The sequence below is a fragment of the Anser brachyrhynchus genome (assembly GCF_964034855.1).
Source record: "Anser brachyrhynchus genome assembly, chromosome: 2".
NCBI classification, from domain to species: Eukaryota; Metazoa; Chordata; class Aves; order Anseriformes; family Anatidae; genus Anser; species Anser brachyrhynchus.
In genome coordinates, this window is record NC_137695.1 from 18,784,444 (window position 1) to 18,796,974 (window position 12,531).

Consider the following 12,531-nt stretch of genomic DNA (forward strand, 5'->3'; position numbering starts at 1 on the left):
TCCAGACTAGAGAAACCTTTACCATTCTGTTAACTGCCTTTACTTCTTGCGACGTGTCTAGCTGTATTTACAATCACTGGATCACTCCTTCTCTGCTAGACTGAAGAGACCTTTATTTTATTAACAAGTTTTTGCTTCAATAATTCTCTTCTAGGCTATCTTTCCTTTCATTAAACTTAAGCAGATTCTATTTACCAAGACTCTCATGACTTTGCATTTTTAATCTTTTTATTACTCTTACAACTCTTTTCTGTCCAATTTTCCAGTATTACTGGAAAAGTTAGGCACAGCATTCTTGTAAAAGGTTATATCAAAGTGAAATACAGACAGCAGTTATTACCTCCCTGTCAACATTCCCATTTCTAGACCTGAAAATCTCACTGGTCCGTTTGGCCACAAGGCATGCTGACAATTCAAGTTCAGCTAAGCATGCACCCCACCTCCAGGCACTCTTCAAAGTCAGCATTTCCTACAAAACAGTGGTCTATTTGGTAAGTATGACCTCAAGCCTCTGCTCCTAGAGACGCTGTTCTACTTTAGGCCACACTGAAATGCAGATTTTTCACAGCTCCCTACTAAATAATTCATCTTACTCTGTTTAAGTGGCTCCTCGGTATTTAAATTTTGTGGCATCGCAGACTTGAGCATTCATTGTTAAATCTTCCTTTGTGTTCTTAACAAACTGATGATTAATAACCAAATCCTGACCGAACTCACGTAACAAATCTGCGCAGTCACAGCTGTCCTTTCAGAATTATATTTTCAGATCTCAATTAGCGTCATGATGAATTTTAAATTGGATGATAATACTTTACATGTTCCTATAGCAGTGAGTTATTTAAAAGAAAATCTAAGATTTGAATCTAGATTTGAAAATCTAAGGGTATTCCAAATAGCAGTTATGAAATATCTAAATAAAATATTAGAGCAAAAATTTCTCTGCTATGTAATTGATTTTGTAAAGCTTAAGATACGCTTTGTATGAAAAAAATGCATTCTTTTGTAGCACAGGAGAAAATACTGTGGTTTCTCCACTTTGTTAAATTGTACATAAACAAGTAAATCAGGTGCTTTCTTAATTCTGTCAATCACTTACCACTTTATTTCCTATGCATTAGCCTCCTATTCTGTGCTCTATTCTGAACCTTGCATCCATTTTATTACACCAGTCATGGAAGAACCAGAGATCACCTTTAAGAGCCATCAGAGAATAAATTCTTCTGGAATAAAAGGCAAAAACTGTTTAGATCCACCTGTACACCTGAAGATCCTCAACAGTTATAATACCTAAGTTGGAGAGCAACACTGTGACTGATACTTTTTAGTCTGCTGCATTCTGAAAGATCTTGCTGAAGCAACAGCCTCCCACTTTTGATGAGCATGCTGCACACATTTTAAGTATTATGAAAAAACACAGTAACATTTACATTCTTCTCAAAGTGCTAATGTACATTCCGAATTATCTGTTTGTTCACGTTAATTTACTGAAATTCAAAGCTCATTGTATTAGCATTTCAACCATTCAAAAGTATGGGTATAATACCCAGAACCTTGAAATCATACTCCAAGTGTTTGGAGTATGAGAAATCATACTCCAAGTGTTTGGAGTACCAAAGCACTGCTCTCTAAGCCAACTGTTACCAGACAACCAGTTTATCACCTCCATTGAAATAACCATGAATAAGAGAAAGATGTAACTGTAATACATTTCATTTTCAATAAAAATTCTGCAGAGGACAGACTTTCCACGCAGCACCAGTTAAATCTGTGGTGCAATCCAAATAAGACATTTGGTATTAGACATTTGCTATTTTTGTGGTTTTGGTTTTTTTTTTTTGTGTGTGTTTCACTGTTGTGTGGGTTTTTTCTGTTTGTTTTGTGTGTGCGTGTGTGTGTTATTTTTATTATTTTTTTTTACATACCTTCCTTCCAGGATGCTGTGAAATATCTCACATCTGTCAGTCTCAGCAAAGGGAGATCACTAGATCAATTACCACATGGCTAGCATTCAGGTAAACACATGAAGGAGCACATTTTTTGAGATTTAAGAATATCAAATTCTGAAACTACCTCTCTCAGAGGACTTCCTTTGTATCAAACTGGTAAGAATATACTTGCAAAGAAAATGCTACATCATGGATCCTGCAGTATTTATTTAGAAGGAACACAGTAGATACAAACGACTACACACATACTTGAGGCATGCCAAACATGACGTACTTAACAACAATGTGCATTCTCGATGTCTTTAAAGAGCAAAGCTGATGTCTTAAAAAACAAGACTCTTCCATTCAGAGTTCCATCTGCTAAAATATCCCATCATCTCAAAGACATAACTAGCAATTCTTTTTAAATTCTAAGACATTAAGAAAACAGAATTCTCTTCTGAAATCAACCCTAACTGCTCTGTTGACACTTTACCAAAAATCACTGTCATCATGAGAAGTAGGACCAGGCCACATCTTGAGTGCTGTGTTCAGCTTTGGGCCCCTCACTACAAGAAGGACATCGAGGCCCTGGAGTGTGTCCAGAGAAGGGCTACGAAGCTGCTGAAGGGCCTGGGACACAAGTCCTGTGAGGAGCGGCTGAGGGAGCTGGGGTTGTTTAGTCTGGGGAAGAGGAGGCTCAGGGGGGACCTCATTGCTCTCTACAACTACCTGGAAGGAAGGTGTGGGGAGCTGGGGGTCGGCCTCTTCTCAGAGGGGAATGGCCTCAAGTTGTGCCAGGGGAGGTTTAGGTTGGAAATGAGGAGACATTTCTTCTCAGAAAGGGCAGTCAGGCATTGGAACGGGTTGCCCAGGGAGGTGGTGGTGTCACTGTCCCTAGGGGTGTTCAAGGAGTGGTTGGACGCGGTGCTTATGGACATGGTTTAGTGGGTGACATTGGTGGTAGGGGCCAGATGATCTTGGAGGTCTTTTCCAACCTTTATGATTCTATAAAGGCAAGTAATGAGCAGCTGGTAAGTCTGCAAGAAACACAAAGTATTTTCCACATAAATATTTTTATAATAGAAAGTGTAAATATAGGCATTACAAACTGTTCCTTGCTACATTTGCCTTTAAGATTTTTCATGTGGCATCAGTGTTCAGCAAAGATTTATCTATACAGAAAATAGCTTAACTAAAGCTATGCTATCACTCCAGGCCAACAAAGCTAGTAAATATGTGGATATATACATGCTCACACTCTCTGTAAACCTGGCTGACATTGATTTAGACTGCAAAATCCCATCTTTAGGCAAATAGGAGCAAACTGTACACCAAGCCCAAATAGCTTTGAGAATCCTACTAACCATTAAAATGTAGATTTGCTTTTGTTCATCATTTAGTGCACCTAAAGAAGTTAATAAAAAATATTACATGACAAAATTCAATGTGTACAATGTCTGCAAATGACAAAAAACAGTACTTGCTTTCACTCTTAACAGTTAATGACCTTTGAATCTTTTGTAACACAGATAGCGAGAAAAAAAAACCTGCACAATGTTTGTTGAACTACAGTATTTTGCTGAATGACATTTAGAGAAGCTGGGCTGGGAAAGGGCAAGGATTGCTTCCCTCGCTGTCCTACCCTATACCCCCACAGCCAGTCACAGCAGTGAGCACACTATAAATTTTTTCTCCTCTCCCCTTCCTCCAGGCCCAGCAGGTTGAAGCAAGACAGAGGACTGTGCCACAACACAGCATCAGCACCTGGTCACAAATACCGTGTAGATTTGGGATCGCGACATTACTGCGGTATTTTAATAGCACCCATTAATAGGATCTACAAGCAGATGTGGCACACAAAAATAGTTCATTTAAGGTATGACAAAGCCCAATTCTTATTTTTTTTAAACAATTAAATATTGTATTGTTAATGAGTTTAGATATTCTGAGAAATGTACGAAGACCATATATGCTCTTTAATCACTATCTTTACTTACTTTCACATTAAAAACCCTTAAGTACAACTGCTCATTTCTGTACTTTTTGATTCAAGTAACCATATCAACTGCTACAGGTTCACAGGGTATGAAAATATTAACTAGGAATTTTACTTTTTCCTTCAAACCAAGCTTGAGTTACAACCATGAACTTTGAAATATCAATTGCTTGAGTCACGCCAAAATAAATCTTCTGTTAGACATGTAGTTTAGTTCTTACTGTTTTATCTAATAATCAACTATTGCAAGGTAGGTCATAGCCTCCTAGCCTAATCTTGTTTAGAATCTCAACTTTTCTCTTTTAGGTACTTTCCATGAAAACAAGCTCTTCTTTGTAGGTATTTCTAGAATGTACTGTAACTGTGTGTGACAAATTGCTCTGCCATGACAAATGGTATCAAACCCTGTGGAACCCGGTACTACAGAATTTCCACCTTCCAGATGAAACCAATTCCCATTCCAGGATTATTATTTTATTTATTTATTTTTAAGATTTAGAATTCATGTTTTGTACTGAGCATATACAGTGAGGGCATTACTTTTTTTTTTCCCACTTGGGACTAATATAAGAATCAAGTTGATACATTCAGAAATGAAAGGTGGATGAGCACTAATTACCAACACAATTCTTTTATTTTGGCAACATATTTATGCAACATTTTCCTTACAGGCTTTTTTTTTAAAAAAAATAACAATTGGTCATTCTCATGTTACAAAAATGATTTTCCGAAGTTATTGCAGAAATAAGAAACAAGGTCTGAACAGAGAAAGTAACAAGAAAGATCCTCAAAAAGCATCCAAGAATGGCAGAATCTGAAGGGCTATTGTGTCACACCTTTATCAGCTACATACAACTTTATTATATAACATATCACTGGGGCAAATGCACATTGTAGAATCATGCTTGGGTCTTTTAGCTTACACTGGAACACTTTACATAAACTGAGAATTTTTTCAAGTAGTTTGTTGGATGGTGTTTTCTTCATCTCTACTGTGACAAGAAATACGAGCAGACACACAAGGGAAGGGGGTGGAATGATTCTATTAGCATTATCTTGTGTCTGTATTTTGGCAACTGATCAAAGCCCCTAATGAGTTCTGACATCTGTGAGGTGTTGACTCTCAAAGAGGCAAAAACGTTACCAATTACCAACCCTCTTGCCAATACCTTTCCCTCTTTGCGTCTTGGTGGGAACCACAGCCTCCCATAGCTGTACGTCCTCACTCCTCAGAACTTTTACCTTCTTACCTGTAACTGGGTAACATTCAAAACTTGCCAGTCATCATTTTATCATTTCTCATACTGTGAAATCTAGTTATATTTTAAACCCTTGTGAAATATAATCTACAGTTAACAGAGTAAGTTTGCCCATAACCACATGATCTCCTAAGGCAACCTGCTCTGTTTTCTGATAAATAAATAAATAAAGAGGTCATCATTAGCAAAAACAGATTGGTAGCACAGATCTATTTCAGGTTAAACAATGAATACCTCTGATGCTATTGCACTAGCCAGACACTGAAATTCATCCTTCGCTTTTCCTTGATGAGATATCAAGAACTCTGAGAAGTTTTCTTCGTAATGTAATTCATGCTTTGCATGAATTGAATGTCAAAGAAATTACTCTAAAAAAATTGATAACAGAGGTAATTAGAATAAGAAAGCTACATGACCTCTAAGATAAAAAATGGAATACAAGAAATCAATGTAAATAAATACTTAAGTTTGGATCTTATCTAAGGAGACTGCTGCTAACGCTAACAAATTATAACACTAGAAGAGTATTCAGAAGTTGAAAACTGAAATAGAAGAGATCTAGGAAAGACTACAGTACATTGGAGAAAGAGTCACATCTCAAAAATTATAAATATTGAATGAAGGATTCTATTTTATACAGGAAAATATCAGGGGGTGTTACTATCTGAAAAACCAAATAACCAGACTTTTTGCATGAATGTTGGCCTCACAACACACACAAAAACACACTGTATAAGGCGACAGCATACCATCAAATTGCATGGTTCAAGGATTAATAACACAAGTATACTTTAATCTTCATAGTGAAATCAACCCTCATTAGTAACATTTGAACATCATCACTATCATATTATGTTTCAGTTTAACCACTCACCCCCTGGCCAAGTGATCCCATCATTCTTGCACCAAAACGACAGCTATCTGTTTCAGAAAGGTCAGACTTCATTACCTTCCTCCTTCAGGGGAGAATGCTCCAGGCTTGTGAAGGGGACAGCACTGCCAAGGAAAGCCTGCACAGCTGCTGTCTCTAGTATGCGTGGCCTGCAAAAGAGTACTCCAGGCTTCTGTCCTCTCAGTTCAGAACCCTTCAGCACTACTACAAATCTCACATGCATTACTTAAAAATACTGCTGAAGACAATTGAATATAACCCTGCAGATGTTACGCTGTGGCCTGGACACAGGCCAGACGAATCGTGACTTTATTAAAGCATGCGGATGGTTAAAGCACACAATTGACACAGTGGATGTCTGACCAGTTGCTCAGAAAACTTTCATAAAATGATTTTGAATTAAGGTTTCTATACGGGACATCAGCACACTGAGATCAGCAGCACAGACCTGGTGATCCTCATTCTCATTCTTTTTCAGTGTCTCTAATAGGCCCCAGTGGACTGGAGGCAGAGGGCTGTAAGAACTCAGCAAGTGAAGCTGACTTAATGGGTTCTGCTTTATTTCCGCAATCCTCAAGGCCCTCAAGATAGCAGGTGCAAACTTCGAATAATGAGCTGTAGATGAAATAATAATTGGGCAAGTTCTGTCTTGTAATCGATCTGCAACTACTTTAGCAACAGCTGTGTGTGTATCCAAAATATATCCCGTGGTGCTGTATACTGAGTGAATGGCAGCGAGACAGTCGTCCTCAGAGCACCAGCCAGCCACCAAGTCCTGCTGAAGCTTTTCAAGGAGATCTTTCCGCAGCTGAAAGTGGCCCTGATTTTCCAGCTGGTTGTACAATTGTGTCACCAGTTGTCCATCACCATCAGCGATCAGGTGCAAGTACCGCTCAAGATTGGAGGACTTCAAAATATCTACTGCTGGTGAGAAAGTCGGAACTAACTTTCTTCCCCTCAAATCATAGATACCTGTTTGTATAAAGTCAGTCAAAACGTTGTTTTCATTGGAAGCACAAATGCATTTTCTAATAGGGATTCCCATAATTTTAGCATACAAAGCAGCTAATACGTTGCCAAAGTTCCCTGTAGGAATGCAAACATCTACAGGACTTCCAAAAGCAATAATATCTTGCTGAACAAGATCAAGGTATGCAGAGGCATGATAAACTATCTGCGGAAGCAGTCGTGCCCAGTTTATGGAGTTTGCTGCTGCTAAAGCTGTGCCATATTCCACTGTAAGAAAACCGGTGTAATCAGAATTGGTAAAGATTTGTTTTATAGCTGTCTGGCAAAAATCAAAATCGGATTTGACGCCTATGGACCAGGCGTTTTCCTTCTGACAGCCAATCATCTGTGATTTTTGAATGGGGCTTACTCCATCCTCAGGAAAAAAACTCATGACAGCAATTCTCTGTTTGTCAGTGTCATGGAGACGACTGAAGCCATCCAGGACAGCACTCCCTGTGTCACCAGAAGTAGCTACCAGAACCAAGTAATTGCAGCTCCTGGGAATGCAGTACGCAAATATGTGCGGCATCATCTGTAAGGCAAAATCTTTAAATGAAGCTGTTGGTCCATGAAATAACTCAAGGAGAAACTGATTGCCTGTCAAATGCCTAACTGGGGCAATTTTAGAACAAGAGAAGTTCTCTCCATAAGCAGTGGCAATAATTTCTCCCAGTTTCGATGCAGGAATGTCAGCAGGATGTATACATCTCTCGAGTACCACCTGGGCTCTTTCAGCATACGTTGCTTCTATTAGGCTTTGCCACTCTTCGGCAGTGAATTTTGGAAGTCCTCTCTCAGGAACAAAGAGCCCTCCATCAGGGGCTAAGCCCTCAATAACAACGTCACTGAAATACTTGTGAGTGTCTTTTTGTGTGCTCCTTCCAGACCTACTAGACCTAGTTGAAATGTAAGTTTCCAGTTCTGAGTTTTGGTATCTCTTCACAGCATCAAGTACCTTTTCTGCCACGACCTCTGCTGCCACATCCCCTCCACAAAGAACGCGGATGTCGTACCACCTTTTGTAGAACTGCTTCCTAAACTGAAGGATGTCCTTGAGAGAAGTGTCAGGCCCCTGGCCCACAATGCGATCCACCTTCATTGACTTCAGCCTGCCCATAATAACCGCTGTGGGCACATCCAGATACACAACTATTCCATTTTTCTTCACATGCTGCATGCCAGCAGCATGCATCGGACTGGACCCAGTAAGGGAAATGACACTTCCAGATGCTGAGAACTTCAACAGGGCTTTTCCTTCCTCCTCTAAAAATTGCTCATTACCAACATCCTGCAGCTTTTCCGACACACTCATATTCCAGGTTGTTTCAAGGACATCGTCATCTATATCTATGACAGGGCAATCCAGTTTCTGACCTACTATTCTCCCAACTGTTGTTTTCCCAGCACCCGGAGGTCCCATCAGGATAATATTTTTGTTTCCAACAAGAGAATGGCTTGAGAACCACAACTTCCATATCTGTGCAAACGCTACAGGTCTTGAAAACATCAGTTTTAAACACATGCCAGAAAGACTGCTTTGGGTTATCAGTCTCAAAGGCTGATACTTTACAACATGAAACATCTTCCGCTGCTGTTTTTTTTCCAAGCCAACTTGACAATCCACTTAACTGCTTCAAAAAGAAAAAAATATAAATTAGTTGTTCAGCAAACATCTACAAAAAAACCCTAAAGGATATAAAATTCAGAACAAGAATTAAAACACAAATCCAGTTATGATTTTTTCAGTGCCAGGGCTGTATATAAGATCGTTCATTCCCCTCTCCTACATAGTTACAGCTCACCTCCACTGACAAATCCAACTTCAAACAGTCCATATCCTCAGGTCAAATAAAGATATCCAAACCTAACACTACAATACTATCTGCAAATAATATCATTCATAGGAATTCAAAATCAATTAGTTTTTCTTCTAGTAGACTTATTTAGAAGTACACATTCACAAATAACAAAGGTTAATTAAATTACCCTTGTGTAATCAGAATTGTAAATGCTGTCTTTTCACACCTCCCAAGATGTCTTTTATTTCCTTTCTAAAAAATAAATTTAAAAATTGCAATACCCTCTTAAATACAACAAAAACTCACACACTTGGGCAACAGCAAGGCTGGAAGAGTTGCATCCAGTTCTCTTCTGATGGGATGACAGACCAAGCGATTTGTCAAGAAAGCCTATAATGGAATTGCATCGGGCGTATTTGGTGTAAAGTGGGAGAGAGAAAAAGACAACATCATGAAGACACTCTACTCTCAAAAAAAGCACTAGGAAAGCAGCATCCTCAACACAGACTAAGCAAGACACTCCCAATACATTACTTTGTTTGCTTACAGAAATCAATGCCAGTATCAACTGGAGTTGCAGAACATGATACGTTGTGTGATGTTTAGAGCAAAAGGGTGAAGGACTCAAAATCTCAATAGAAGAGGAGGGCTCGGGGAGAAAATCCACACAAATTTGTACAGAAAATTGCTACCGAGTCATTTTTCAGTGTAGGTAGGCAAACAACTTTGTTGTTATTATTTCTTTACTGTTCATGTCTAAAATGTTTAAAGAAAAACAACACGGACCATTCTTTTAGGAAATTAATATAATTTTAGATGTAAAATTTCACCTCTTGGGTTATTCATCAATTCTTTAAAAAAATGTAACATACGTAAAACCAATATTTTTATTTAAGATTGCATTAGTGAATAGCCATTACAATATGCAGGACAGAAATGCTTGACTAAGCTTCAGGTTGCACTTTTTATTCCCTCCTGACACCGTAACACATAAACAAAACTGCAATCAGCAATTTCTAGTAACTACATTTTAAAGACTCAGTCTAGCTGCAAGCTACTTGCTTCACAATGGTTGGTGGTTTTTTTGTTTGTTTGTTTTTTTGTTTATATACCAGTTACTTTGTCCAGAAAAATAATTTTTAATGATGAAGTGTTTTTCTGTGTTAATCAGGACAGACTAAATAGAACAATTCACTATAAACTGCCAAATCTTCCAGCCATTCAGAGCCTTTTCTCTAGATGGTCTCCAGTCCAACAGTGCTTTAGCACAGCAGAGAGCAGAAGCAGGCCTACAGTTGCAGAAGGCAGGTGAGCACCAAATGGGAAACCTACCATCTTCAAAAGACCTACTCAGGGTTAAACTACATCTACAGTTATCAGAGTCCTTGAACCCTGCTGTTCCCTATCACAGTGGGTAATATCAAATGACTTCAGAGACACAGGTCACTCCAACTTCAAAAACGACAGAGGCTCAGGTTTTGTAAGAGAAAACCACAAAAAGTCTTCACTTCCAGATGCTCCTTGCTCTAGATGTTGCTCTACGTTCCTAGATCTTTTATTCTTACCAAACTATTAGCTTATGTTACAAAGTCAAAGCACTTCTCATCATCTAAATCTTTCCACTCACTTACTTCTGTATAGAGATGAGCTTGCAAACAAGTACCTGAAATGTCATTCGATTCTGTGTTTGCACCCTGTGCTGTGACACAATAAACATGCTGTAATTCCAAGGTGTACATCAGAGTAAAGCTGAGCACGGAATGTGTAGATGCAGAGGTTTTTGTAATAGTTATTTAAAAGATAAAAAAATCTGTAAAGAGTAGTTGTGACAATCAGCATCATGATAAAGCCATACTGTAATTACAATGCACTGTAGTAAGTACAAACATACAGAGCTACAGGGCTGGAAAGAGATATTTCAACTTCCAGATGTAAATATGTTCAGGATTCAAAAAGGAGTTAGAGGCAGTATTTTAGTGATTTTTTTTTCTTGAACATAAGAATCACTTCAAACCTTATTTATGAACTACAGGCATACAAATCATGCCAAGCATAGTGACCTGTCTACATGTCTAGTTGCACTACAGATTCACTTTCAGGTATAGTCACTCGGTACACACTACACGGCTGCAGGATATAACATCTGGACTGCTTTATCAATCTACAACATAGGGACTTGTTGTAGGGACTAAACACTCAACATTAGAGCTGTAGACAAGAAAGGAACTAGAAACAGATTTCTCTGGTTACATGCTTGCCATGTTTACATAAACTTACAAGCAGTCTAAGGGATTGTTTGAAATCAACTCAGTTAATTTGGTGCAGAAATTTGCAGGGAATTTTATTCAGCTGCTCAGACAGTTTAACCTACTACAGTTTAATCTAATTTTGTACCCACATGAAGTATACATGCAAACAAGCTTGCAACCATTTTTATGCCAGTGGCAAAGCTTTACTGTAAAAGCAACTCGAATTAGACTTCATGTCTAGGGGAGTTTACCAGCTTACAGCACCAAACCAACCACCTTTAGTTACTGCTACTTCTACCAACAGGTTTTTGTGTTGTTTTATTTTATTTTATTTATTGAAGCAGTGCTTATACCCATACCTCCAATGAAGTTTTGACAACACACCTCAACCCTCCACTTGGACTGCTGAGGGCACCTACATATCACTAGCAGATAACCAAAATTTTAACAGCCACAACTGATGACAGGAATTCAAGAGAAAATTACCCTTAGTTATCGGTACAGACACAAAGTTTGCAGACACGAGGTATGGTTAAAATCCAGAGACCAAGGAAGTCAGAGGCGGTTGGCAGCTGTTGAACACCTCAAGGTAGTTCAAAATAAGGAATAATCATGCCTCAAAAATGTTAACACGGAAAAAATTCCCTCTGACTCTTCTCAGAGTTTTTATGTAAAGTAAAAAAATCCTAAAGTAAACCAACTTCAACCTTCCCACAGGCCAAAATCCTGAAAGAAGTAACCTGTGTGCACACTCTTCACCTCATTTCCTCAAGGAAAACCACCCACGGGTGAAGAAGCCCACAGGTTACCACGCACAAAAGCCTGGTGACCAGTGCCCCTATCCCTCACAGCCACTGGAGGTGGCAGGCTCACTCACACACCCCCCGAGCGGCTGCAGCACGGCCATCACGGCACAGCGAGGAGGCAGAAAGCGTGTGTTGGGGACAGACCTTAACTGCCACGGGAGCTCCCGCTCCGTGGGGCACAGACACCCACGGGAGGTTTCCAAAACATTATCTGAGGGCACTGCGGCAGCTTTAAGAGTCCTGTTCACCGTCACGAAGGGACCACGCTCGCTTCTGGGCGCTGCGAAGTCTGTAAAAGAGAAAAACAAGAAAGGGCAGCCCCAACAGGTCGCGACGACGGTCTCACACCACAGCCGCCACCGCCCCCTCCCTCACGAAGCCTCCCCCGGCCGGGCCAGGCCCCTCACGTACAGCCCCCCCCCCCCAACCCCGGCTCCTCCACACACACCGCGCATGCGCGGCCACCCTGCTCTCCCCTCAGCACCCCGCCTGCCCGCCCTCAGTCCGGGCGCACGCGCGCCGCTGCCAGCTTCACCTCCGCCAAGCGCGCCTGCGCAGCCCACCGAGCGTGCCTGGGAGGGTGGGGGGAGT

At 40.0% G+C, this 12,531-nt stretch overlaps 1 protein-coding gene and 1 long non-coding RNA gene across 9 annotated transcripts in view; one reads left to right on the top strand and one right to left on the bottom strand.

The window, feature by feature from the left end:
• Window positions 1–6,041, top strand: part of LOC308191190 — a 336,186-nt gene extending 330,145 nt beyond the window's left edge. The window contains exon 2 of the long non-coding RNA XR_013947783.1: window positions 2,912–6,041. This is a non-coding gene — a long non-coding RNA (uncharacterized lncRNA). The remainder of the gene's footprint in view (window positions 1–2,911) is intronic.
• On the bottom strand, window positions 4,546–12,530 carry THNSL1 (threonine synthase like 1). Of its 8 annotated transcripts, none has more exons than XR_013947748.1 (4): window positions 12,085–12,346; window positions 9,192–9,275; window positions 6,058–8,714; window positions 4,546–5,551 (listed from the first exon to the last, which is right to left on the bottom strand). XR_013947748.1 is itself a non-coding variant. In XM_080583296.1 (4 exons), the coding sequence occupies exon 4, from the start codon at window positions 8,666–8,668 to the stop codon at window positions 6,446–6,448; it is 2,223 nt and encodes a 740-aa protein (XP_080439422.1). In that variant the 5' UTR covers window positions 8,669–8,714; window positions 9,192–9,275; window positions 12,085–12,229; window positions 12,476–12,530; the 3' UTR covers window positions 4,546–6,445. The 8 variants fall into 8 exon arrangements, 7 of the variants coding, with proteins under 7 accessions (XP_080439422.1, XP_080439421.1, XP_080439427.1 ...); XM_080583296.1 differs by adding an exon at window positions 12,476–12,530 and having other exon boundaries at window positions 4,546–8,714; window positions 12,085–12,229; XM_080583295.1 differs by adding an exon at window positions 12,387–12,480 and having other exon boundaries at window positions 4,546–8,714; window positions 12,085–12,229.
• Window position 12,531: the final 1 nt, after the last annotated feature.